General features: G+C 39.5%; 1 protein-coding gene across 10 annotated transcripts in view; it reads left to right on the top strand.

The window, feature by feature from the left end:
• The window catches only part of LOC111875355 (DNA ligase 3), a 153,902-nt gene that overhangs the window by 105,837 nt on the left and 20,693 nt on the right, over positions 1-27,372 (top strand). For 7 of the 10 annotated variants that reach the window (XM_023871548.2, XM_023871542.2, XM_023871547.2 and 4 more), the window contains 13 exons: positions 234-389; positions 837-968; positions 2,158-2,237; positions 3,820-3,907; positions 5,964-6,041; positions 6,629-6,752; positions 8,154-8,266; positions 8,873-8,977; positions 9,774-9,920; positions 12,826-12,987; positions 16,947-17,111; positions 23,485-23,573; positions 26,348-26,426. In XM_023871548.2, coding sequence (XP_023727316.1) covers positions 234-389; positions 837-968; positions 2,158-2,237; positions 3,820-3,907; positions 5,964-6,041; positions 6,629-6,752; positions 8,154-8,266; positions 8,873-8,977; positions 9,774-9,920; positions 12,826-12,987; positions 16,947-17,111; positions 23,485-23,573; positions 26,348-26,426 — 1,518 coding nt within the window. Of the gene's footprint in view, positions 1-233; positions 390-836; positions 969-2,157; positions 2,238-3,819; positions 3,908-5,963; positions 6,042-6,628; positions 6,753-8,153; positions 8,267-8,872; positions 8,978-9,773; positions 9,921-12,825; positions 12,988-15,150; positions 15,794-16,946; positions 17,112-19,490; positions 19,664-23,484; positions 23,574-26,347; positions 26,427-27,372 lie in introns of those variants that run through there. The other 3 variants (XR_002844710.2, XM_023871550.2, XM_023871549.2) reach the window with 3 other exon arrangements.

Genomic DNA, 27,372 nt, shown 5'->3' with positions numbered 1-27,372 from the left:
TTTGTAGATGAGGGAGAGGCTACACAAGCTGAGTAGGCTGTACATGAAGACACTAGAAACCAACCAACCAACTTCGATAAAGTAGAAATATGGGTGTAGCGACAATATTTCTTTAATATTTTGGAATATCAGAAGTTTATTGTTACAGGCCAATATTTTGTGGCTTTTAGCCCCAAGTGCCATTGCACTGAATATGTTATGTGTGTTTTTTTTTGTTCCTGTCTCCATTACAGGCTGAGGCCTGTAAGTCTGTCGAATATGCAATGAAGAAATGCCCAAATGGAATGTATTCAGAAATTAAATATGATGGTGAGCGGGTCCAGGTTCATAAGAAGGGTAGTGAATTCAAATACTTCTCACGGAGTCTTAAGCCAGTTTTGCCACATAAGGTAAGTGTTAAATGTAAGTACACAGTACAAGCAACCCTGTGATTTGTGTAACTTTACTTCTATACTTAAACCCTACAAGTGCCAAGCATTGAAGATCTTTACTTCAATAAATATTCTTATATCTTACAGCATGCAATATGTTTCACCTTTTGTCTCAACTGTATAGCCAGCCTTTGGAGGGAAATTCTGTTTCCTAAATTTAAAATTTTGTATGTTATTTACCCATGAAAGAACAGTTTTGACAACTACTGCAATATAAAAATTAAAGCTGGCACTTTTGTGGTTAAAATATAATACATTTAAGGGAAGTGTATGCATTCTGTTGACTTGACATAATGTTAAACATTTCTATACCTGATGTAGCAGATGACTCAGATATTTGATTCAGGATGGAAACAGGAGAAATCTATTCAGGTAACTGACCCTCTGATATATTAACGGTTTCAGGTGAACATGTTTAGAGACTACATTCCTCAAGCATTCCCATATGGTACAGATCTCATTCTAGACAGTGAAGTGCTTTTGGTGGATGTGAAAACTGGAAAACCACTGCCTTTTGGGAGTCTGGGGGTACATAAGGTAATTCCTAACTGCTGTATGTGTGAATGGGAGCTTCCTATGGAAAATCCCTTTGTTAATCAGTTCTAAAGTGTTGTTGTGATGGTATGTTAAAAGAGTTGATGTTATTGAATTTGTGGAAAATTTGTATTTTCTATGTTGGTACCATACAGAGAATTTATCCCTCCATTTATAACTTATATTCTGAAAGTACTCTGTTACTGTGCCTCATATGTGTGGAGTTTCTTAATGTTTTAATATATTGTCTTAACTCTCACAGATGGTTTGTGCTGGGTTTTTTTTCTTCCCCCCCCCCATTATTTGTCCTGTCTTGTGTTGGTGCAGGTGTCTGGGGGAAAGGGACTAGCTCTATTGATTGAGCACAATTGAGTTGGTTTTACCTGAAGACGGAGGCAGAATCCAATCTTGTAAATGCTACGTTTTAAATAAAAACAGAAAGATGGATAATGTCCAGAAATATAATATTTGTATTTCTGGATTTTGTTCATTATCCTTGTAGTGTGAACTGAATGCAGAGTTTCAGACATTAGATGTGCTTCCTTTCCTCAAGTGAAAAAGGGGAAGTACCTACTCTGTTTGGTTTGGTAGATAGAGATAATTTCTGTTACTGAACAGGATGGCTTAAACGTAACACTCTAGACTTGTATTCAGGCAGTGCTTGGTTCAAATCTCATCCAGGACAATGCCTATCGTGACTAAGATATTTGTGGTTTCCCTCAGTCTCTTGAGGCAAATTCTGGGGAAGTACCTCGATTATCCCTTCAAAGCCCAGTGGTTATTTATGTACCACTTGCTTTAAGACACTAAAACTGCATTCTGCCCACAGAGTGTATTTGTGTTTCATATGATTCTCACAGCAAACTGATTGTTTTCCTAAACTGCATTAAATTGTTTGTCTTTGTATGTAGAGGAAAGGTCTTGTGTTTTCTGTGAGGTACAGACTGAATTTTTATATATAATTTAGAGGAAGTTTAGTCTTTAAAGGGTTAAGTCACCATTCATTTAGACACATGTTGAGCTTCAGCATACCAGTGGCAACACTAAGATTAATCCAGAAACCATGCCAATGTTTTCAGCTTGCACAGTACATGCAGGCAGGTCTTTGTAATTGCCTGGCCTTCTCGTCATTGGAGGAAACTACAATCCATTCCTAATGTTTTATTATTAATGAATGCTATTTCTGTTCCAGAAAAACTCCTTTGAGGATGCAAATGTATGCCTATTTGTCTTTGACTGCATCTACTATAATGGTGAAGTACTTCTTGAAAAGTAAGTTAAACAAGTTAGGAAATATATTCATGGAACACACAGTTCTGGTGTGTTCATTATGTTACTGTTTGCATTTTCATTTCATGTGGCTGGCATCCATAAATTGTTGGAAATGCTATTTCCTATGCATGGATATCCAATAATATTGACAGACTGATAGCCCTTCCTGAGAGTGAATGCAATTGTATCACCATTGTTAATGAACATTTCTTGATCACCAGGATTGTCTGGTTCATTGTCATCACTTACCTTTGAATTTTAGTTTACTTGCAACAGCTCACTTAATTGGCACAGAACATATTTTCATTTATAACTACAGTTTTTTTTTTTAACAGATTATCACTATTTCATGAGTGTGACCATAAATGGAGTTTGGATTGGTAATTGGATTTATTGCATGCTTACACGCAACTCATAACTACAAGTAACTTTAGCACTATTGCTCATTCACACTCTACAATTCACTACAGCACACACCTAAGTCTTCTCAGCCTGCTGTGTCTTCACAAGTCTTCTAGTAACGGCTTCCAGCAGCAACTGTTCCTCTCCCTCTGGGTTCCTGAACTGTTCCCCTGCCTCAGCTACCAGCTTCTCATAAGGACTGAACCGCAGCGGTTATCTCACTCTCTCAATAACTCACAAACCAACTCTTCACTGACTGATTCTCACTAATTGTTCCTCTGCACAAACTGTGAAGAAAACGCTGTGCCAGTGTTGTGCTTAGTGGGCTGCTGCCTAGCAATGACAGCTGTACAGTCATATATCTCATGGTTGCCATCTGGCATTGAGTCTACATTCCACAATATCTTGCTCCAGTAAATATTCAGTGAGTTACACACTAATTGCACTTGAGATATGAGCAGGAATGCATGTAGGTATTCATGCACAGTGTCTGTTGTTTTCTGATTTTAACCAAAATCGGAACATGTCGACAGGTTTTAATAAAATCCCCACAGTCAAGTTTCCTGAAAATCAATTGAATAATTAATAAGTTGTAGAGTACTCTCTTCCAGATGTGACGCTGTGCAGTCTGGCAGAAATTTACTGATGTTTCATAGATACATACTGTCCATACTTCAAGGTCAAATATATCTTCAGCGTTGAAGATGGAGGCAGTACTTGCTTAAAAAGTCAGTAACTTTCTTCTGGAGTTGACTGTGTCACATCTCAGAATATGGTACACTTCATAGTTGCTGCTGTGAAAACATCAAATCCAAATTAATTCTTGAGTTCTTACGTGAGGGCAGCTGGATGGACCGACAGACAAATATAATGAAGGTAATTAGCATATTTTTTAAACTTTTTTTTGCCAGCACACTAGAAAGTTCATAATATTTAATTTCATGTAACATGCATTCCTTTTGTTATAGTTTCCAGAACATATATTGAAACATTTTGTTTCACTTTCAAAATTGTTACTACCAAGAGATGCATTAGACTTAATGAGGAGAGTGTTACATATGTACAAATATATCTATATATACCTTATATATGTTCAATGAAAATGAGTCATCCCAAGTAATACATTAAATGGTGTGACTTTTCTGATACCATGCATTTTTAATGTTTGTATTCTTTGCAGGCCAGTGAAAGAAAGAAGAAGAATACTGGAGCAAAATATGAAAGAAGTTCCAAATCGCATAATGTTTTCTGAAATTAAAGAAATACATGTAAGTGCATAAAGTTTCATCAAAAGTAATAGTAGCTACTTAACTCTAGTGAAATTTGACCTGCAATTGGATGTATATGAAAAGGTAAATGATACAGAATATATTGAGGATACTTAAAGATATCTTTGTCAGGATTTAAATTAAATCTCTGCTAGCAGTATGAAGAGCAAAACATCTTTTCTTCTTTCCTTTTGTTATCCTCTTACATTTGTACTCCATCTTACAGTGAAGTTCTATCAATTAACACTTGAATAAAAAGAAAAATAACAAAATATCAGGCACTTTGAAGGACAAAGTGAAACTAAGTAATATTTGATTAATCATTTCGTACCTCATAGGAAACACATTATGTCTCCATTACAGAGCTCAACCAGTTAATGCTTTTTAAGGAAACAATTGCTGTTTATTGTGAGAACCATACAAAACACACAAATACGCTCTGAGGGCAGATTGCAGAGTTCTAGTGCATTAAAGTTGGTGGTACATATAGTAACTATGCTTGTTAAAGGGGTTGTACAGCATCATCACAGCTGAAATGGAATTCTAATAATGTTTAGTTGTTACAAATTTAAGGTAAACAGAACTTGATGTCACTGTGGATAAAATTCATGCAAGAAATCAGATAAGAAATGCATATGTAATCTTGATCACTAAACCTGAAGGGAGGAAAGGACACTACTTGCAGTGACTAGATGTAGACAGGATGATAATATTAAGATATATATAAGGGAAATAAGGTGTATGATTGTGGACTGGATTCATCTGGCTCAGGACACTGTCTAATAGTGAGCTCTTATGAACGTGGTAATGAATCTGAAGGTTTTTATAAAAATGGGAAATTTCTGGAGGTGCTGAGCAACTATCAGTTTCTCAAAAAGGGTTATTCTGCTCTGGGTTTAAAATTTGATGAGAGAATCGGTTCATTTCAGATGGCCTCCAGGAGTGCAGTAATTCTTACAGAGTGCTTTAACCCTTCATAGTACAATGCACCATCTGCTTTAACAGAATTACTGCATTTAACCCACAGAGTATATTTATATTTATATATTATGTATGCTTCTCACAGTAAACAGTAATTATTTTCTGAAGCAGCATTTATTGAGCAGTCTTGTTATTAAGACAGAGTTGTTTTCTGTTAGGTAGAAACTGCTTATTTTAATATTTAGACGTACTTCAAGTTTAAATTCTGTTTTCTGTTTCTGTTTTATAATTGTAGTACCAGATCTATCTGTGATCTGCATTATCCGCAAACTAGTCTGACACAATTCCAAAAAGGAATATGTTACATGGGAGTAAAGATCTTTAATCATTTGCCACCAAAAATCAAATCTATGTCTAATGACTTGAAAAATTTTAAAATTCAGTTGACAACATTTTTATTGCAAAACTCTTTTTATACATGTGATGAATTCTTTAGTAACAAATTTGCCTAGAAATAAGGATAATAGCATAAACAATTTTAATATTGCATAATTTTATGTATAGTGATGTAAGACTGTTTTTTTTGATATAAATTTAACACATTATTTTTATCTATTTTAATAATTATGAACTGTACATATATATTTATATTTGTGTTGTACTATATTAATTATGTGACTGGTTCTATATCTATGTATATGGATTTATGGAATATACAATAAATGAATGAATGAATGAATGAATGAATGAATGAAAAGCAAATACTGAGCTGGTTCTTAAGTTCTGAGTTGTTACCATGTGCTTCTCGTATGGCCCTCCACTTATAAATTATTCATATTTTGCTATAAAGACCACCTGATTACCCTTACAAATTATGCAATTCATAATTAATCAGAAAATAAAATTTTGCAGCCCTTGATTTAAGCCACAAATTGTTACCTTCCTCCCCTTGAAATAAAGTCTCTCTCAGTTCTCCTATGCCCTTCCTCCATTTATTCTCGTGTTCCTTTCTCCATTGTTCTTCAGATGTTTAAGGATCATCTCTAAAGGGAAGTCACACATTGAGTGTTCATGCATTGCAGCCCATTACTACTTCATTAAAAATATTTAAATTCTTTGCACTGTTCTTTTTTAGGACCCAAAGGACTTGGAAAATATGATCACAAAAGTTTTGAAACTTGGACTAGAAGGGCTGGTGCTTAAGGATTTAATGGTGAGTGCAGAACATTGATTTACTTGTTGTCTGTTATGCCTCCTGAGAATATCGACTCTACCCAGTGGTTCTTGTGTAAGCCAGCAAGTCTATGTGCAGGGTGACTGCATGCAAGAATTTCTCTGAAATATCTTCAAATTTATTGCGAATTAAAACTTTTTTCCATGATAGGCATACTATTCTCTCGCGTGATTGAAGGCTCTCACAGCGCTGACTAAGAAGATATACCTTCTGGGATATGATGACATGTAGTCTAGTAAATAGTTACCAATATTTTGGACGTGGGTGCAGTCTCACTCCCTCAAGACAACTACCAATAGCATGTCAAATTAGGTCACAGCCTGCTCCCTCCACATCTTCGTTATTCACTATTTATAACTATCTGACACTATATGCGCAGAGTTACTGACAGTATTACTCACATGAAGTAAACTGCACCATCATATGTAGTCAGTTGCATTACAAAAACACAGTGTAAAAGCATAATTTTCCTGTTTTGTTTGTAAAGGGTTCATTAACTTTATTTGCTTTGTGAAGAACAGAAAATACCATTCACGTAGCCTCAAGTTTTATGTCTCTCATTGCAGAGTACATACGAACCAGGTAAGAGACATTGGTTGAAAGTGAAGAAGGATTATTTATATGGAGGAGCAATGGCCGACAGTGCAGATCTTGTAGTGCTTGGGGCTTGGTTTGGAACTGGACAGAAGGGTAAGTTTCTTAAAATATGTGCCTCAAGGTTACAGCGGTGTTTACACCTTCAGATCCAGGGCTGTGAAGTTCTTACAGTCTGTATAGCCCAGCTGTTCTGCAAAGACTAGAATATTTTCTTTGATACAGAATTTCAGAATTGAAGCACTGGTAGTTGAACACCATCTGTTTCTTGGAAAGAAATTGTCTTCATGTCTGTGATGTTTGTGAGTAAAACAAAGCACAGCTAAAGGTCATGGTGCAGGTTTCATGTATTGATATTGAAAAAGTAAAGGCAAAGTTGGGTCACGCCATAGCTTAAGCAGTAGCTTTCCACCACGGTAGCCTGGGTTGGATCCAGGGTATGGTCAAGTGGGATGTGGTGGACAAAGTGGCGCTGGGGCAGGTTTTCTCCGAGTACTTCGGTTTACCCTGCCGAACTTCATTCCACCAATTGCTCCACAATCACCCTCACCTATCATCTGGGGCTAGTACAATAGGCCAGAAGTGGCCGCAGTACAAGGGACTTAGTCCCACCCCACTAGCAATAAAAAATGTAAAGTTGTTCCTGTGCTTTAATTAAGCACAATATAATGAAGATGGGAGTGGAGGTATAGTTCCATGCATTCTTAAGGTCAGTACCTGAGAAACTGATTTAGAGGTAACACTCTAGACTTGTGTTTTTCAAGTTCTTCATTCAAATCTCAGCTGGTGTACTGGCTGTCTTGACTGAGGTTTGTCGTGGCTTTTGTCAGCACGTCCATGCAAGAGTTAGGATAATTCATTAAATTAGGCTACAGCACCATTCCACATGCTTTATAATTCATTATTCATTGATCAGTCTACCATTCACATCAGTTTATCATAGATGAGATTGTTAGGTATAGATTTCTCATTGCAGAGGTCTCATTGCTTCATGTGGTATTCATGACGAAGTGTCACTGAAGCAGGTTTGTCTATGAGTTTCAGCATTCCACAGTTGCTCAGCAATGCCCTGACTTAAGCGATAGCCTTTACCAGACAGCACTTGGCAGGTTGCAGAATAAGGAAGATGAAATAAAAATGTACCAAGGGCTTTAAGAGTCGGCATAACTTAGTTGGTATAGTGATCAGCTATGAGGTGGATGGCCAGGGTTTGATTCCTGGCAAGGGTAAGATTTCTCTCTTCTCCACAGCATCCAGACTGGCTCTGGGGGCCTCATATCTAAAGTGTACTGGGGGCTCCTTCTCTCAAGGTGAAGCAGCCGGGTTCACCACTCACCTCCAATAAATGCTGAGGTCAGGAATGGTGGAGCTATACCTCTACTACTGCATATGTCTTCATAGCATAGTGCTTAATTAATTAGACACAGGAACAACTTTGGTTTTTTGTTTTCTTGTTTGTTTTTTTCTTAAACCTTTACCTTCTGCTTTGAATTACAGGTGGCATGATGTCTGTGTTTTTGATGGGCTGCTACAATCCTACTAACCAGAAGTGGTGCACAGTTACGAAGGTTCATACTGGCCATGATGACAAAACACTGGAGAGATTACAAGTATGATGATCTGTGATCATTTGATGATTACTGACTCCCGAGATGTGATGCTTCGAAGCCTGATAGAAAAAGTACCAAACATTTTGAAACAAATGTTATTATCCATTAATCCAGCTGTTCCAGGAATGTTTTACATGAATGGTTATTGGCCCCAATGTTCATATTTCTGTAATATTAATACGTTCAGACATGAATGGAAATTCATTCTGGCCATCTTCCTCAATGAACATATTCTGGAAACTGTATTTTTTTAACACATTTTGAAGTTTGAATTGGTACCTATCTACCGTACATGGTATCATAATCCAGAAGACCGAAGAGTGAATCTTGACTACCTTGAAGCATCAAATCTTATGCCTTTAAATTTGTGTATTTCTGTGATGTTATTTTTATGTGTTTCCAAAACTGTCCAACCGTACTATATTGTAAGCTCCATCTTGCTGACTTCGACATAATTCTCAAGAATAAATTTTACATCATCAGTGCATAAGATATTTCTCACCACGGCCATATAACAGAGGAAAATAAATTGGAATTCCTTGAGCATGTTTCTGAATGTCATAAAACTGGTAACCTTTGATCAATGAATAATAATTGTATTCACAGAAAGAACTTGTCATGATTAAAATCAGCAAAGAAGCTTCTAAAGTGCCTGACTGGCTCTGTTGTACGAAGACGATGATTCCCGATTTTGTAGCCCAAGATCCAAAGGTAAGAGACACCTATTGAATAGATTTACAAGAAGAATATGCTTCTTAACCCATTGCAGTCATAAAGTTGCACATATTCTCCCTGTGAAAATCTGACGGATCTCATCTCTGGCTAGTTTCCACAGATAACCCTTCCACTGATCCACCCTTACACATTATAGCCCTCCAGGGACACTTTGGAAGCAGTTTCACTGAATCTGAACTTGAAAAATTCTGGAAAGGCAGTGTGATAAAATGAACAGTGCTGTTAACTACAGATAATATTCATCAGCAGAGATCACGACTGCAATAACCAACTGGCTCGTGGGTAACCTTCCACTGCCATTTATTTCTGCCAAGTTCAGTCAGTAAATTAATGGATTGTGGACTGGACAACCATGATTTCTTTCCCATTAGCAGTGTACTTATGTTGCTTTTCACTGCTATGCCCAAAAGGCTATAGAACATAAAAGTAGCTGTCATGCTTTTTTCTTTTCATACTTCATGAGCAACTATATTAACCCTTTGACTTCCATCCCTGTCATAGAACTACCTGCTAGAAACACCAAAGCTGCTTGGGGTTAAATAGAATAAAACCCATAATATTTCCTCAAACGACCGTCAAACGATAGGTGTAGATCAAGTGAAAGCCTGTTCTTTCCTCTAAATATTTGTACGTAACACATGATGCCGTTTACAGACAGTGAGCTGATTTTTTTGGCTATGGAAGTTGTAATGCATGATACCTTGATCTGATTTAGTTTGTATATTGTATGCAAAAGACTAAAGTACTTGTACAAAAGAGTTTTACATTCCAGGCAATGCCAGTGTGGGAAATCACAGGTGCTGAATTTACACAACATGAAGTTCACACAGCTTCTGGGATCTCTATCCGATTTCCACGAGTAACCAGAATTCGTGATGATAAAACATGGAAAACTGCTACTTCACTTCCTGAGCTGAAGGTGCTACATCAGACTTACCAAATATACTTTCTACCAGGGGGCATAGTCCTGGAAATAAACATTTGGAGGAGTCTGACACATTGTTCAAAGTTGAAAGATGTGGGCATGAATCATACTATGAAATCATCCATGCTGTTACTTAGCAATAGCTTTACCCTCTTACATACAGTTTTTAAAGGGTTCGGACATTGGTGCATAACACTCAGGATTACTGGGTTTCTGGACTTAGTCCTTCAGCTGGTATTCCAAAAAAAAAAAAAAAAGAATACATTTCAGATACTGCATCTGTTTCTGTCCTCAGGTGAGGGGTGGGAGACACTCATTTCATTCCATTGTGTTTGAGGTTAATTCTTTCTAATGGTCCCAACAGAGTAGGTGCCCCCCACCCCTCACCTGAGGACAGAAACAGATACAGTTTCTGAAATGTTGTGTGTTTTCATGTTTTTTGGAATACCAGATGATGGACAAAGTCCAAAACCCCAGTAATCCTGAGGTCACAAATGCACATAGGGCTACATAAAGAGGCTCATGGTTTGACCTGATACAGAGCAGTTGGATGTGTTTGACATCACTGTATTTAAGGTAAGTGCCCTGGCACCAGAAAGAGCACTGGGTCAACCTGGCTGGACTACAGCCCTAGTTACTACTTGTCTTTCCTGAGGATGTGGTTGTTAATAATCCTGCATTCAATTCCATAAATATTTTAATGGGGTTTATGAGATTTGAGGCTGTGTGTATGTCTGTTTAGGTTTGGTGCAGTGAAATTCAACTGCTTAGAATTAGTGTAATCTTATTTTTCTTGTAGCATTTTTCATTTTATGCTAGTCACTGATGGATGAAAGGTCTCCAGTATTTCTTTCTTTCCACAGTTCCTCCTTTTCAGTTTCTTTCCTTTCTCGATGTCTTTCTGTACCTTGAATATATAAGGGGTGGGCCTTCTTGGCCCTTGTACTGCGACCACAGTGATCTGTTGTGCCTTTTCTCTACCTTACTGCACCAACCTTTCCTGGGTTGTCCCATGGGTCTCTTTCCTTTAAATTTTAATTATTCTAATGCTTTTCTCAATATCCTTGTGCTGTCTATTTTTACATGGCTGAACTATAGTAATTGTTTCTGTTATAACTGTTATGGCGTGAAGGGGGGCGTGGAGGTACCTCCACCGCTTCCGCCACTGTACCTCTCTTAAGCCGCCGCTACACCTCTCTTATGCCATGGTGACAGAGGGCGTGAAAATATCCCGCTCTGTCACCCTGTTTAGTATGCTGCCACCATCTTGTTATTTTCAAGAAATCAAGTAAATATATATGGACAAATACTGTCTTAAGTGCAACAATTTTATTGTAGTTTTTACTACAAAAAGAAGTAAAAACTACAATAAAATTGTTGCACTTAAGACGGTATTTGTCCATATATATTGTGTGAGTGTAACAGGATGCTGAAATATAATATTGAAATGAAGTAAACTTATCATAGCTTGCGTCACTGTCCTGGCTTAACTCGTAATTCGCCGGAGCGTTGGGAGGTCCTGGAGTCGTCAGGGAAGAGGGTAACACTTAAGGAATTGCTAGGTTAAAGTAAACTCACACGCATGTCTATCCTATTCTATTTCTCTACGTCACTATATACATCTATATGCACTCTTACCGACGTTCGTCGGTTGTACTACACTGGATAATGAACCTGCAGTCATCATTGGTTCTACCTCCTGTCACCCTACTGGCGGGTATTCTACGCCGCGGTATCTTGAATGAACCTAGTCAATCTAGTTAGACTATCTTTCCCTGTGATTTTACACTTTACAATTATCACTGTTACACTTAATATTCATGGCTATATGAAGTTGGTTTCACTTACTTGAGATGAGGAAATAGATGCTCGCCATCAGCCACCAGCGCACACTCATGGCCATCGCTCTCTCGGCGATAGCCTCCCCTGAACTCTAAGTTACTTAATATCAATCAAAAGTCTAAAGGCAAAAGGTTTTTTGATTAAGTCTTCTAGGGTTTATATAATCTCTCTTTGCTGATTCTTTGAGTTCCGGGTAGGTTGCCTGCCCATTCTGACGTGATTTTGGCCTCCCTCATTGGTTGCCCGTCGAGAAGGGGTTGACTCTTTCGGGTCTACCGCCTCCTCAGACTCAGCGTTTTCCTCCTGCCATAGTGTTTATGACCCATTTCATATAGCTCCTTCCTCAATGTCAGCGCTATTACACTGCCGGGTTAGCATTCTAATGACTCAGGCATTCCCTGTTACAATTCTTTGTAGACCTATGCTTCCTGGTTCGTTTCATCATGGCTATTTCTTAATCTTACAGTCTAGCTACTATTATTCCAATTTTACCCCAAAACTATATCTACATGTACGTGACCTTTGCGCCATTACAATAACTCTTTTAAAAATTTTTGAATTGAAGTTTCCTCTTTCAGAATTTAATTTCTGTCCCGTCTTATTTTTTGGTCAATACTTCTCAAAAATTTCATATCCATTGCTTGCGATTTGTTCTGTTCCTCTTTTTAAGGTTTCATGTGAAGGCATTATGTATTGGTATGTGAATTGTATTTGCCCTTCCCCCCAAAGGGGTTGGCATGTGGGTAATGCTTTTGAATTGTATCCGAGAGGTGCTGAGTTTCAATCTCTTCCTGAATGCCAGCCATCACAACAGGGTTTTCATGGTTTTCCTCACTCCCTCCAAAAAATACCAGGGTTGTACCTTGTTTGTATCGCTACTGATCCCTTCCACTTGTTTTCTGTTTCATATGTCGTCCTGTCGTTTGATGCTGGTCTCTGACCGTCATAAAATAACCCACAAAAGAAACTATTCTTTCCAACTCCTAGAATTGCTGTATTACATAGATTTGCTGTTTTGCAACTGAGGTACCAGCTTCATTTGTTTTCCTCTCTCCAGGATTTATTTAAGAAATCTAAGGAAAATTGTGATGTTTCCTTACCATCTACTTCTGGTGTTAAAGATGTACATAAGGCTTCAGACACTGAATCTGACAATTCATCTACATCAAGCCCTAAGAAAAAATTTGCTTCTTCAGAGACTTCAAAGGGTTTATCCAAAGTAAGTATACCATACCAGCCATTCTATGGAAACAGCATTGCAGCTGACTGGCCAGTACTGCCATGCATAGACTAATGATATATTCAGTATTGTTCAAATTATCTATGCTACTTGAAAGGGAGAGGAAGTTTGAACAATCAGAAAACACGGATAATCTGAGATATTTTATGGAAATTTGGAAATGTATGCATAACTTTCATAATTGAGGAGCTATTTCAAGGAAATAGCAGCTCCGGTCTAGAAAACCGAAATTAACGGCCATGGGGATTTGTTGTGCTGACCACACTACAACCCTTTATCCGCTAAAGTTGGCATTAACTTCTCCAACAAGTCGGTATAGTTCGCTTGCGGACTAAAGCTACGGAGTTTGTTGTTTTGCATAACTTCCAATTTGTCTCAAGAACTGTAATGCAGAAAAATAATCTCAAACATTATTTATTTTTTATTTTTTCTGTACTGTTTTTGTGCAAAACATTCTTGTTGTGATAAATATTTACTGAGTTATCCCTAAGGGCCCCCATACACACACAGTTTGGCCTCCCGTTCGGCCTGCACAGTTGACGACTGAAAGGCAAAACTGACGTGTGGTGCGGCTGGCCAGCCAATCGTTTGGACTGTTGGCCTGTAGGAAACCCGTCAGTTCTGCCTGCAGGACATAACATGTGACAGGCGGAACGTACGTGTGTGACGATACCGGCAAGCCAATGCTCAGTTGCTGTTGCTGTCTCACATTGCTGTTTCACATTGTGGTCATTTCTCGTGGTATTTTGAAACTTTGTGCTATGGCGACATGGTCGAAGGACTTTTTAGTCGAGTTTATTGAAGAATTTCATGGTCATCCTTGCATTTGGAAGGTCAAGAGCAAGGAATACCAAAACCGTGAAATGAAAGAGAGTGCTTATTTAGCACTGACGGAAAAAACGAAAACAATTGATCCCCAAGCTAGCAAGGAAACTGTGTTGAAAAAGATCAACAATCTACGTAGTAGTTTCAGGAAGGAATGACTAAGAAATCTGGAATGAGTAGCGAAGACCTCTGTGTCCCGAAATTGTGGTACTACAAAGATTTGTTGTTCCTGGTAGACCAAAGAGGCCTTGGACGGGTTTTCATGTCTTGTTAGTGATACGGAGGTAAGTGGTGTAATTAAAAATCAAACTTTTATTGCATGTTAACAATTATAGATTACAATGCTAAACACTAAATAATTCTGTGCATGTGTGCGGAATCAGAGCCTTCTGCCTGGATGTACTGTTTTTAAAAACAGAACTTATCTTGCCATGGAACTTTTCCCTCATTGTTGAAATACTCCAAAAACAACTCTCTTACAAGTTTTGCATCCTGGGTAGGAAAATCCGCTGTTGTCTTTCCAGATCCATAAATTGACTGCAGCAATAACCAGGCGTAACATTCCCAGTTTCAAAATCCTCATCATCCAAACGCTCCAATGGTGTGTACTGATTTGGAATCTTGATGCACAAAAAATTATGCAGAGCACAACATGCCATAACAATATGGCGGACGCTAGTCAAATCTATGATAGAGATGGGTTTCTGTAATACCGCAAATCTCTCCACAATGATACCAAAAACACTTTCAATCATTCGCCGAGCTCTAGACAAACGGTAGTTGAATATCTTACGGGCTGGTGTGTTTACTTTACGGCTGAAAGGCTTCATGATGTCTTTCCTCAGTGGAAAGTCATCATCTGCTACAAGAACAAAAGGCATATTTCTCCCAGCAACAATTGTTTCCTATGGCACATTCAAACTCCCACTTTTGAGTGTCCTGTAGAAGTCTGTGCTTTGAAAAACTCCACCATCGGACACGCCCATTTGGTCCAAAACTGAAGTATAGTAACTCCTAATTGGTGTTTGCAGCCCCAAATAAAACCTGGCTGTGGACATTTTTATAGTTAGAGAAGAATGATCCAGCCCCTGGAGGAGGCGTGATAGCGACATGTTTTCCATCCATGGCTCCTATGCAGTTGGGAAACTGCCACCGATCTTCAAACTCCTTAGCAACTTTCTTCCACTCCTCTTGCGATGTAGGGCACTGTAAACAGATGACAGAAGGCACTGAGAGGAAGAGAGACACATATACACACAGAGAGGGAGATTAACATGCTTGGAGTGTAACTATATTTTTGTGTTTTGTTGTTTACAGGACTTAGAAGAAACAGAACAAGAAATTACACAAAAGTCAGTCTCTCCAGGCATTTCAGCGCACTCCTCTGTTTCAAATCAAAATGCAGAACTAAGCATCAGCACTGGTTCAGACATCTCTTCCCACAGCTGTTCATTCAAACGTAAAAAGAATCTGCCTGCTATTGATCAGATACTTGTGGCAGTGGGTGATCGACTGGCTCAAGTGAAAAATGAGGACAGATTTGACTTCTTTGCAAAAAATGTCGCTGCCAAATTACGAGCATTAGGGAATAATGAACAAAGGATTTATGCAGAGAAATTAATAAATGACGCCCTTTTTGAAGCAGAGCTTGGATTGCTTTCTAGATACTCTTCAATCAATACCGGTACTGAAGCATACTGTATTCTTGGCCCTTAGTCAAATATCTCTTCGGGTTCCAGCCGTGATGATTGCATGGGTCACTACTAGAGAGGCGGGTCAATATGACTTTAATTCATTAACTCCTGCCTGGGCTATAGTAACTGTTGGGCATGAGAGATTTCTGTAATGTGCATACCATGACAGTTTATTTAGCCTCCTGTATTTATACTGTTACCCTCACTTTTCATATCCTATGTAGTAAAGAAAAAATGTTCAAACAAACTTGTTTCACTTACTTACCTTGCAATACTTCCTCACTACTTTGTAGATTGCTTTGCAGGTCTCAGGAATCACTTCCCAATGCTTGAGGAGAGATACGAGTAGAAAATTTCAGGTCTTCAAGGGTTCTTCCACTAGCTAGATAGCGAAGCGTTGCTGTCAATCTTTCATTGGGTGTGATTGCTTTTCTCATGTTCATATCTTCTTTTTTTATGCATGGTGAAACAATACTTAACAGTTCCAGGTAAGTACTTTCATCCATACGTAGGTAGTTGCTCGAGTCTTTTGGAAAACATTTAAGTGAGTGAAAGGATTTCTTCTTTCTAACTACTGTTTGGTCTATAACTTGCGCGTGTATTTCTTTTTTTCTTTTTGCAGTGCACATGCGATAGCTGCGTATGCAAACAGTTCATCAACTGTAGACATGTTTTAACGGATAAACAAGACTGCACTGCACTCGGCAACATAGGCTGGAAGACTGTGACTGTGGCATGCGGCCTATCGGTTTATCTGCGCGTGTATGGGGAAGGAAAGGGAGAGGCCAAACTATCACAGTTTTGCCTGTAAGGTCGATCGGAAGGCCAAACTGTGTGTGTATGGGGGGGCCTAAGATGTATACAGAAATACATTTAGGTCTTCAATGAAAGTGGTTGTTAACATTATCTGATTTAAATTAAAATTTCTTGACAGTTTTCCATAATATTCTCCTGTATCATGAAAATGCTTGCAGCATATTGTTGAATTGTTTCATGTGAACAGGCAGATGAATGGACTGAGCAGGCTTAACAGGTGCTTTGCAGTGTTGTGGACATTCATTCATTCATTTTATTTGGCATTCATAATTGCATGCCACAAACCAGATAATCCACCCACACATGATGGAAAATATACTGTTAATGGATCTGAGTTGTTCTACAGACATGATTGATACTAGTTGTATTTGAGTTTCTTACAGTTGTGACTGTGAAGGGTGCTGTCTTCTGGGATGTTATACTGTGCAGCTCAGTAGCTGCTTGGATTAGTCTTTGATCCTGAGGATGGAGGCAATGCATTCTGTCAAAATGTCCTTGAACTTCTACTTGACTTCATTTCATCACATGCAGAAGACTTCGTTGATGATACTGATTTGTATATTTTTGTTTATACTCTTCTCTCTCTCTCTTTTTAATTTGCAGTCAGTCAGAGATCCAGCAGTAAGTGGTAAACGCAAACCGGAAGTGACCAGTAAAGAGAGTGATAAATCAACTTCCAGTAGTAACAATGAAGGAACTGAGAATGATGCTGAAGAATCACCTGCAAAGAGAAGAAAGAAGGAACATGTACATGACATCATCAAGAAGGTACTTCATGTGTCAGTTGCGGCAGAACTTGCATCACAAGTGATGGCACACGGTCCACATGAGAAAAGGCATAAAGTGGGGCTACCTCTCACTATTATCAAATGATTAGCTTTCCACAAAGCCAAACAATAGACTGACCTGCTCTCTGTGCATCGTTTCACCAAGTGGACATCCATGTTCTTGACTCTCTCCAAAAGAATATTGTCTTTGAGAACATGCCATCACCTGTGGCCCGAGGACTGTTACATTTTGTACCTTTGCATTTGGTGTCCTGAGTTTTATACAAGTTATATTTCTAGAGAAGTCTGCACATGCATGGAACAAAGCAAATGCAGGAAGAGTGGTTAGGACTGGAACATCNACACCCCCCCCCCCCACACACACACACACACACACACACTTGGTCCTAGCAATAATAATGTCACGTGTTGTGTGTGTCACACGACAAATAAATTCACGTGGTTCTCAGATTCAGTGAATCTTTATTGGACACTCAATCTCACACACCTTACAATTGTTATCACCTTAATTATATCCTGCGGCGGCTATATTCCGTCTGTCTTGTATGGCGACTAGGTTGCAACTGTGCTCTCTGAAGGCTAGATCTCAACTGTAGTCTAGTAGCTCTGTCTCTCTCGACTTATGTAGGTGTTCTGCGGACCGGATGTGAGACACCATTCGCCAAGTTTCGATCTCACTTGTTCGGCAATCCATTGCTTCAGGAACGATCTCTATAGATTACGGCGGTAACGTGTTTCGTCTCATCCATTGGCACTCAACAGCCTTCTGTTGTTCATCTCTGGGGAAACACGTTTGTTGTTTCGGCATTGTCTACACAGCGGCCCACTGTTATTGCATTGCCATGGAAGTATCTACTCCAAACACGTTACAATATTTTCTGGATATAATGCAGTTCATGATGTTGCTGACAAAGACTGCAATTCCATTCAATAGCCGTGATTCCATCTCCTACAGATTTTGAAAGGGAGAACCTTAGTGCCTTCCGCAGTACAGTAGTTGGTTGAGACACTGTGCTACAAGCAGGAAGGTCGCGGGTTCTATTCCAAATCAGGTCACTGGATATTTCAATTTACCTAATCCTTCCAGCCGCATTATGGCCCTGGGGTCGAATCAGCTTCTAACAGTAATTCGTGCCAGGAATCTTCCTGGGGCATAAATGGCAGCCAGGCTGACAACCTCACCATCATCTGTGAGCCAGTTGTGTAAAAAATATGGGAGTATCAAAGTCTCACAACCCTATGGGCCTCCATATCCTGTTACAGGAATAGCTTTACCTTACTGCCTCCAACATCTGTTCAGCTAAGAGGTAACAGGGATGTAGAATTAGTCAATTCAACGTGTGAACACATAAGATATTGTCCTGGACATAGGGGTTGGTCTTTAGCCTACATGGTAGTTCTAATTGAGGATATTTGTTCAGGCATTAATGCTCTTAACCTCTTGTTCGGAAGGTGGCGATTTTGAATTTTGCCCAGGACACCAGTTATCCTAACTGATGATTTTCATGGATTTGCTCAGTTCTTCCAGATAAAAGCCAGGATTGTACCTTGAATTAGGTCATGACCACATCCTTCAACAGCTTTCCATTTCATAATTTATTATAATTCAATCACAGCACAGTATATGATCTGAGTTGCTGACAGTATCATTAAACGTACTACAGGTAAGTAAATAAATAATTTCTTATGGTGGTAATCTTTTCTTTTTACCATTCAATTCCAGGACTTAAATACCCAAATGACAGACAAGGTAAGGCAAAGGTTATTATGTCCTCATGCATAATTATTTTAGCATCTCACCATGAATGGAGTTACAATCCCACACAGTCTTAATTTGGACGCCAGATGGAGATGAGTGGTCAGCTTCATGCCCAGCTGCTTTTTCCTTAGAGAAAGAGCCCCCAGTACCTATTGAATAGGAGGTTCAGTGGGCCCTGTAGCGGGTCAGGATGTTGTGGACAAAATTCTCTTGTTTTTGCCACTTATCAGACTCCAGTTCTTCAGTTGTCCAGTCCATAGCCCATCACTATAGTGCAAGTGGCTAACATCACCTGTACCAAAATACACGGTGTCACATCACATAGAACTATTTTCATAATATTCACCATAGTGACTAAGTGGTGGGCTGGACAACTGAGGAACCAAGATTTGATTGACGTAGCGGTAACAATCTCAACTTGTATTCGTGAGGTGTTCAGTTCGAATCTCGACAGGAATACTGGAAGTCCTGATATGTTTTCTCTTGGTCCTTCCATGCAAATTCCAGAATAGCGCCCTCGGTCAGGTCACAACCGCTTCCTTTCAAATCTTTTCCAATTCATTATTCATGTGTCATCCCATGTAGTCTCTCTACTTACAGCCCTGTTAAATATCCTACTACCAGCAGGAGCAGAAGTTCTTTTCTCTTCTCAAGGTCCAGATCGACTCCAGGGCCCACTCATCTGGCTTTCAAGCAGGTTACCTGCAACTGTCCCCGCAGGGAATACGGCCCAGAGCGCAAAGCTGACTACTCACCTCCTCCCAGCACCGAAGGTAGTGTGTGGAGTTATTTTTCTTAATTTCATGGGGTGGGGTGACACTAAGTCCACTTAGTACGTCGGCCACTAACTGGCCTATTGTACCAGCCCTGGATAATAGATTAATATGAAGCAGTCGGTGGAATGAGGATTGGCAGGTGAACTGACATACTCAGAGGAAACCTGGCCCAGTGCCACTTTGTCTGCCATAAATCCCAGATGACCTGAGCTATGGCACAGCCTGCGTGGAGTTATTCCTCCACTCCATTGTTCATCTGCTTGACGTGGCGCTTAATTACTCAATGGGACAGCTGTACCCATCTTGCCTTTAGGTTGCATAGTACGAACCATGCTTCAAAACAATTTTATAATTTAAATGAAATGTTACACCACTCGGTCGGAATATATAGGACATGGATTTATAATTGAATCTGTCAGAGGCACTTCCCATTACTCTTCGAGGCAAGAAGCCAGTCAAAACGCAATAGCATATGCCCCATGTCTGTTTTGACAGGTGCAATTAAACACCCCAAAGTCGAAGGAATTCCCCCTTAACACAGATATCTGGGTATCGACCTGCTCTCGTCTTGCGCACTTCATGGAGTGAGGTTGCAACTTTTACACCGTCACTTTACCGAACCTGGCAAAACATCCCCAGAATGAGAAGGCGAGATGCGAGACGGAGAAGTAAAATGTGGTAGAACAAGAAATTCTGGGAGGAACTGATAGCCCACTTTCCTCTCATACGACACGGACCGAATAGAAAACAATGTCCCAAAAAAATCTTCGTTGCCGAGAGAACGTCTTTACCGAGTTGTTACCGAGCAACGGAAGAGGAATACACAGGCAGACCCACAGACTCTCTTTTCATAAAGAATGGCAATTCCAACAATTCAATTGTTGCGCTATTCGTTGCCGCGGGAACGTGTTTACCAAGCCTAGCAACGATGGGAGGGATACACTTACAGACACAGACTGATGGGAGGAATTTATGAAGTGCGTTGCTGAGATGGGCTCCGGTTTCATGATATGCATACCAAGTTTCATAAAGTTTGATTGAGGCATTCAAAAGTTTATGGTGGGGATACACGCTCACAGACAGCATGGAGATCGCATAAGCCTACTTTAAGAAAGTAAGCTAATGATTGGTGAAAGGGACGCCACGAAAAAATGGAAGACGCCGTATTTTTGTTGGGGGGACGAGGAAGCATTGTGGCGTGTGCCTTCTTCTTGCGGGACGGGGCGTCAAATGTTAAATATTTCCCGACGTTTCGGCAAACATTGAAGTTGTCTTCAGAGTTAATGACTTTGGGAGGAGTTTAGGCAGCTCTTATGCCCCTCTCGCATTAAGCAGTATGACGGACGTGGAGCCTTGACCGGATGAACAGATGAGCCGGATGCTGACCAATGGGGAGCGACAAACTGCAGTGCGAGAACGGTATAGAAGCTGTCAAAAATCATGAATCCTGAAGATGGTAACTGCAGGGTTTGCCGAAACGTTGGAAAACTAAAAAATTGACGTAGTCTACACGTTAAACTGCAGGCGCTGGAACTTGTGGACTGGAATAGCAATCTGTTAGAAGGTTCCCAGGCTCCGCCCGCTTGTCCTTGGTGCACTTAGCCCGCATCACTTCTCGCATTCTTGTTGGTTGCGACGTGTATGGAAGTGAAGGCGACGGAATGGTTAGACAGGGGCCAGGGGTTTTCATTTTCTGAATTAGTGGTGAATTAGATAATTTGTACATCTAGATAACATTTACAAATTCGGCTTCTACCTCACAGAAAACACTGCGTCTGATTTACGAAGATCAGTTAAATGATGCTATTAACCAGCAAACGAACTCCATGCAGCAATGCTTTATTTGTTTGTGGTTTTCTTAGCGACACTGTAAGTCACGACTGACGGTAGCTTGATTAACGAACAGTTAACCCTCAGAGATGTAGGAGGAAGCTGCTGTTGCCTAATATGAGGCGTCTTCCAACACCATTTGCCCGGAGAGCCCGAGGATAACTACGGAATCATCAACCAAGGTAGCCGATGTCTCAAGCGAGATTCGAAACATAAACAAAAAAAAAAATCCTGGTTTTAGTCCGCAAGTGAATTATACCAATAGAGCGACCGCTTGTCGGCGAAGTTAGTGTCAACTTTAGAGGCTATAAGATGTCGCGTGGTCAACGCAACGAATCCCCACGGCCGTTAATTTCGGTTTTCTAGACCGGAGCCGCCATTTCCTTGAAATAGCTCCTCAGTTATCCTCACAAGTCTGAGTGGACCCCGTTCCAGACCCACTACTTCTCAGAAAATCTGGTAGTACCGGGAATCGAACCTGGAACCTCTGGATCTGTAGCCAGGAACTCTGACCACTAGGCCACAGAGGCGGTCTTTTCGAACCATAAACCTCCTTTATAAATTCCAGAACCATTACCGCCTAAGTCAGCTGTCTTTAGTCCTCTCTTAGAAGCTGATAGTTTTTTTTTATTGCTAGTGGGATGGGACTAAGTCCCTTGTACTGAGGCCACTTCTGACCTATTGTACCAGCACCAGATGATAGGTGAGGGTGATTGTGGAGCAATTGGTGGAATGAAGACTGGTAGGGGAAACCGAAGTACTTTGAGAAAACCTGCCCCAGCGCCACTTCGTCCACCACAAATCCCACTTTACCAGACCCGGGATCGAACCCGGGCCGCCGCAGTGGAAAGCCAGCAACTAACCGCTTGAACTATGGCATGGCAGCTGATAGTTCTTACAATATGTGTCATCGTGCGACTCTCCACAGGTTATATTGCACTGCGTTTTGCTTCTGTTTACTCAGGTACACTTTGAAGTACCTACGTAGATTTTATTTCAAATTCATGAGGTGCTTATCTGTATTGGCTTTTGCTCGGACAGTGAATTAGGTGGCAGGGCTGCTGATAAAAAAGGGAGTGACTTATGATCTTCGAATTTTAACGTATGTTGAATCAGTCGATATTAATGAGTTCACTTATAAACTTACCCATTGTCACGACATGCTTATTTTAATAGTTATGAGATTCTGTATTCATCATGAAATAAGTCCTGTGTTCCATGGTTAATTTTAATACTTCTAATTTATTAAAGTCCCTGACATCAGATCTCACCGAAATGAAGTCAGCAATTTTGGAGGAAGACAGACAGACACAACTGCTCTTACATATTCTCTTTGCTAACAATATTATATTTAAGCATCCTGTTGCACTCTACACGATAAATGATACAAAATCCGTCCCAAGTGCAAACAATATATATTATATGTCCTTGATCTTGTTCTCTTCTACACTACATGTTTCGGCCTCTAACGGCCATCATCAGGTGTATACTCTTACGTTACTGCCACACTGAACCCAGTCTAAAATTTAACATTTAAAAAACACATTGTTATTTCTTCGTTATTATCAACATCTACCTCGTTGATATCTGTCTGGTATGTAGATTATTTTGCACGCGTCAATTTTGATTTTTTTTTGTTTTAAATTTAAAATTTAGAGAAATTTTTTAAAGGATTTTAAAATTATAACTAAAGATTTTATAGTGCTAGTACAGAAAAACCAAAATTGACGTGTGCAAAATAATCTACATACCAGACAGATATCAACGAGGTAGATGTTGATAATAACGAAGAAATAACAATGTTTTTTAAATGTTAAAGTTTAGACTGGGTTCAGTGTGGCAGTAACGTAAGAGTATACACCTGATGATGGCCGTTAGAGGCCGAAACATGTAGTGTAGAGGAGAACAAGATCAAGGACATATAATATATATTGTTTGCACTTGGGACGGATTTTGTATCATTTATCTCTTTGCTTTGCCTGTTCCAGCCTCTGCCAGATGTGTTTGTAGGTGTCAAATTGGTTCTGCCACCTTCAGTCATTGAAGATCGCAGTGAACTGGAACGATATTTCATAGCGTATCCTTTTCAGACAGATAACTTCGGATATTTATCAGCAAGGTGAATTGAGGGAATTACATAATAAAGAGCTTTATAATTTATACTTACAGGGTTATCAAGTCAAAGAGGTTGAGATGGGCCAGAATGTACCACACATGGCGGATAGGAAAAGTGTATTTTAATCCAAATTAGATCAAATAAAATAAATTCATGGCATGAAGTAAGAATAATAAAATAGGACAGATCTCCCAGAGAAAGAATTGGATTAGTGTAATAGTAAAGAAGGGATAAATCAAAACATAAGCAAAATAAAAAAAATGGCAAAAAGCAAAAGTACAGTAACTCTTGAAGGAGTGAATTTCACCTGAATAATACATAAAGTTCAGTCCGTACCTCACAGGAAACACATTATATTATGCCTGCTACAAAGCCCAACCAGTTAATGCTGTTTAGGAAAACAAACACTGCTTATTGTGAGAACCATACAGAACACACAAATACACTCTGTGCACAGAATGCAGAGTTTTAATTTGTTAAAGTAGGTAGTGCATATAGTGACCGTTGGGCTTTAAAGGGGTAAACCAGAAAGAATACATTAAATACAGAAGTGGTTGGAGTGTTAAATAGTAATGAAACAGTGACCTTGCTAAGGGCTGTTTGACGCCCAAACCATTACATTTATTCTCACACTTGTATGGGCTGCAGACAGGAAGTGGCCCCTATTATATTCCATTGGGCATCCATAACAGCAGTTTGAAAGACTTTGGTTCTCTGTAACTTTTCTAAGCATGACATTTTGTCCTTTGCTTCAGAAATGTGGGCATCCACATTGAATTTGTTTATGTGGAATGATTACTTTAGTTGATGCAGTAGTGACTGAGGGCATCAGATAGCTAATTCCATATTTACAGCCTTTTCCCTCTGCAGGAAATTTGCACTTTTATGGACAGAAATATTTTATATCAGTCATATCCTTGTGTGAATTTTACTGCCTTCCAGGATGTGACCAAATTGGTTAGCTTAGTGGTAATGCCTCTGAGTTGTATTCAGAAGATTCTCTGTTCAAATCTCAGCCAGAACAGAGCTATCCTGACTGAGGATTTCACGGCACTCCTCAGTTCCTGTAGGAATGGTTGTATACTGCCTCAGATGACGCCATGGCACCTTGTATCTGGTTCATTGTTCATCTGGGATGATGTGTAGTCTGGTAGAAGTCAACTGTGGTGGAGCACAGCATCAGCTTGGAACAGCATATCCAACTTCATTAAATGATGTGGGCCACATCTTCAGGGAAGCAGACAGAGCTCCATCTCAGTCACACAAACAAGGAGGATGGCCCCTGCATAAGCAAGTCATGGAAACCTCTCATCTGCTTCGGAAAGGAGCACAGAAAGCTTCTTTCATAGATTTCCTATGGTTTGGCACTAAGACCAGGCTGTTATGCCGTTAGGCCTTGTGTAAATTGCCCTTTTCAGGCACCTTCTTCCTTTTCTTACCTCAGATGATTCATTTTATTTAGTTTATAATATTGTATTTAAGCATCCTGTTACATTAAGATATAATTTATTTCACATATGTTTCCATCTTAAATGCAACTTATTATCTAGTCCCCCTTCTTCCTCAGTGCATGTTTCAGCTGTATACACCATCATCAAATGTCTTCTGTCTTGTAAAATTGCTGCACTCTAAGCCAGAATTTTGTATCACATGTGAATGTGATATTTCCCGGTTAAAATAGATTGACCTCCATTAAAACTAATTAAAATTAACATCCTGTCATTTTCCTTATGGTCGTCGCCCATTCGTTTGAAAGATATTTGCTCGAGTATCTCTTGTTTCGGATCTACACGTGTTTGTGCAGCATTCCCTTTGCAGCATGGTTATTATCTGTAACATGTAAATAATGTGTTATATAAATTTATTGTTACCTTTGTAAGTAAAGTAAAAAAGTAAAGCTATCCCTGTAACAGGCCGTGGAGGCCCATAGGGTTGTGAGATGTTGAGGTTCCCACATTTTCTAGACAATCGGCTCACAGATGACAGTAAGATTGTCAGCCCTACGCGCTGGCTACCCTTTACCCCCAAGAATATTCCTGGTACTCATTTCTGTTAGAAGCTGAGTCGACCCCAGGGCCATAATGCAGCTGGAAGGATTACGTAAATTGAAAATATCCAATGACCTCATTGGCATTCGATCCCACGACCTTCCAGCTTGTAGCATAGTGCCTCAACCAAGTATGCTGCTGCGTAGATTTATAATTATTGATGTTTATAATTGTACTTAACATATGTTATTTACGCAGAAAGATGTTGATGTAGTGTTATTATCAGTTTTGTTACCTTCAATGTGTAACAGATATATTATTATATATTATTTATTATATCTTGTATGTTTTTACTTTATCTTTCCTCTTATGTACTTCATTTTTCCCATTCTTTGGCTCTCAGTCAACCCCTGTTATTGTTTTGTCTTTCCTTCCATTCACTCCGCCCTTTGAATGGCCAGTTTCTTACACCGTTCTCATTCTTATCGACCCACTCCTCATCTCCCTCCTCTTGTTGTGAGAACACTTTATTCCTCGCTGATTTTACTCCTCTACCTTGAAGATGGAGGCAGCATGTTCCACTGAAACAGCGGTAGTCATCTACCATATTACATGGCATCACATACTAGAAGATTGTAATCTTCATAGTCCCTGATATGAGAACTTCATGTCATATATCCTTGTGTGTTCTGATGTCCTTGGTGTAGTTATTGTTTCTAGAACAAATCCTTGACTCCTGTTAATCAGATATGGTGGAGAATTGCTGGACACATCACAGAAGGAGGACTCAACCCACATTATCCATGTTGGTGATGTAACAGATGGGGTGAGTTCACGAAGCAGTAGACTTATTCTACAGGGTCTGGCAGTGGTATGTCACTCATAATATTACCAGGTTTCTGGATTTTGCTGTCATGTAAGTATTCCAAACAGAATACAGTATTTCAGGAACTGGATCTGTTTCTGTCCTCGTGTGAAAATTGTGTCTGTTAGAAGGAACTGCTCCCCATCTTAGGACACCCCAAGAGCAGAGAAGAAATTTGGTTCTGGCCTTTATGAGCCAAATTGTTTTTGGGTTCAAGTTCCATTAGTACGAATGGCAATTTTCTTTCAGTTACATGGAATATTTCTGTACCTTGAGAGCTAGACCTCGTGATTGAGGAGAGGGAGGATTTGTCAGTACAACAGGTGCTAATTTTGTCATACCCTAACATAACGCACTTTCAAGTCGCCATGTATTCTTATGGAGTCCAGGTAACATGCATGTGTGCACATATATACACAATATACTTTATCCACTGTAATACACAGCCAACAGAAGTATATATATCACTGCAATCAGGTTTTGTTGACAGAAAATAATAATAAAATTGACATTAAAAATTTTGGAAATACTCGTGACACCTTGAAATTAAGGCAGAGCAGTTAAGCTGAAATACATCCTTGAAACAAGGTGAAGCAGTAGCTTCTCACTCAGTCTGTCTTGCATGTTTCAAACGAGTGTCTACTATTTTATGTTTCTGTTCTGTCAGGATGGTGCAATATGCGTGTTGCTGGAGGATGGGAAACGCTAGTTTCACAATGTGTACAAACTCACGTGTGCTTAGAGGCAAAGAATGACAAATTATTTTGAAAATGTTTTAATACATTTCATAGAAAGTAAAAATAACTGATGAAGATTATGTTGGAATAAGAGTGGAACTGCTGAGTGTTGCAATCGGTATAAGATAAAAATGTAAAGTTGTCCATGTGCTTAATTAATTAAGTACCAC

This window comes from Cryptotermes secundus, unplaced genomic scaffold (assembly GCF_002891405.2).
Source record: "Cryptotermes secundus unplaced genomic scaffold, Csec_1.0 scaffold2092, whole genome shotgun sequence".
NCBI lineage: Eukaryota > Metazoa > Arthropoda > Insecta > Blattodea > Kalotermitidae > Cryptotermes > Cryptotermes secundus.
The sequence above is the reverse complement of the archived record's forward strand: the minus strand, read 5'-3'. Positions and strand labels throughout refer to the sequence as shown.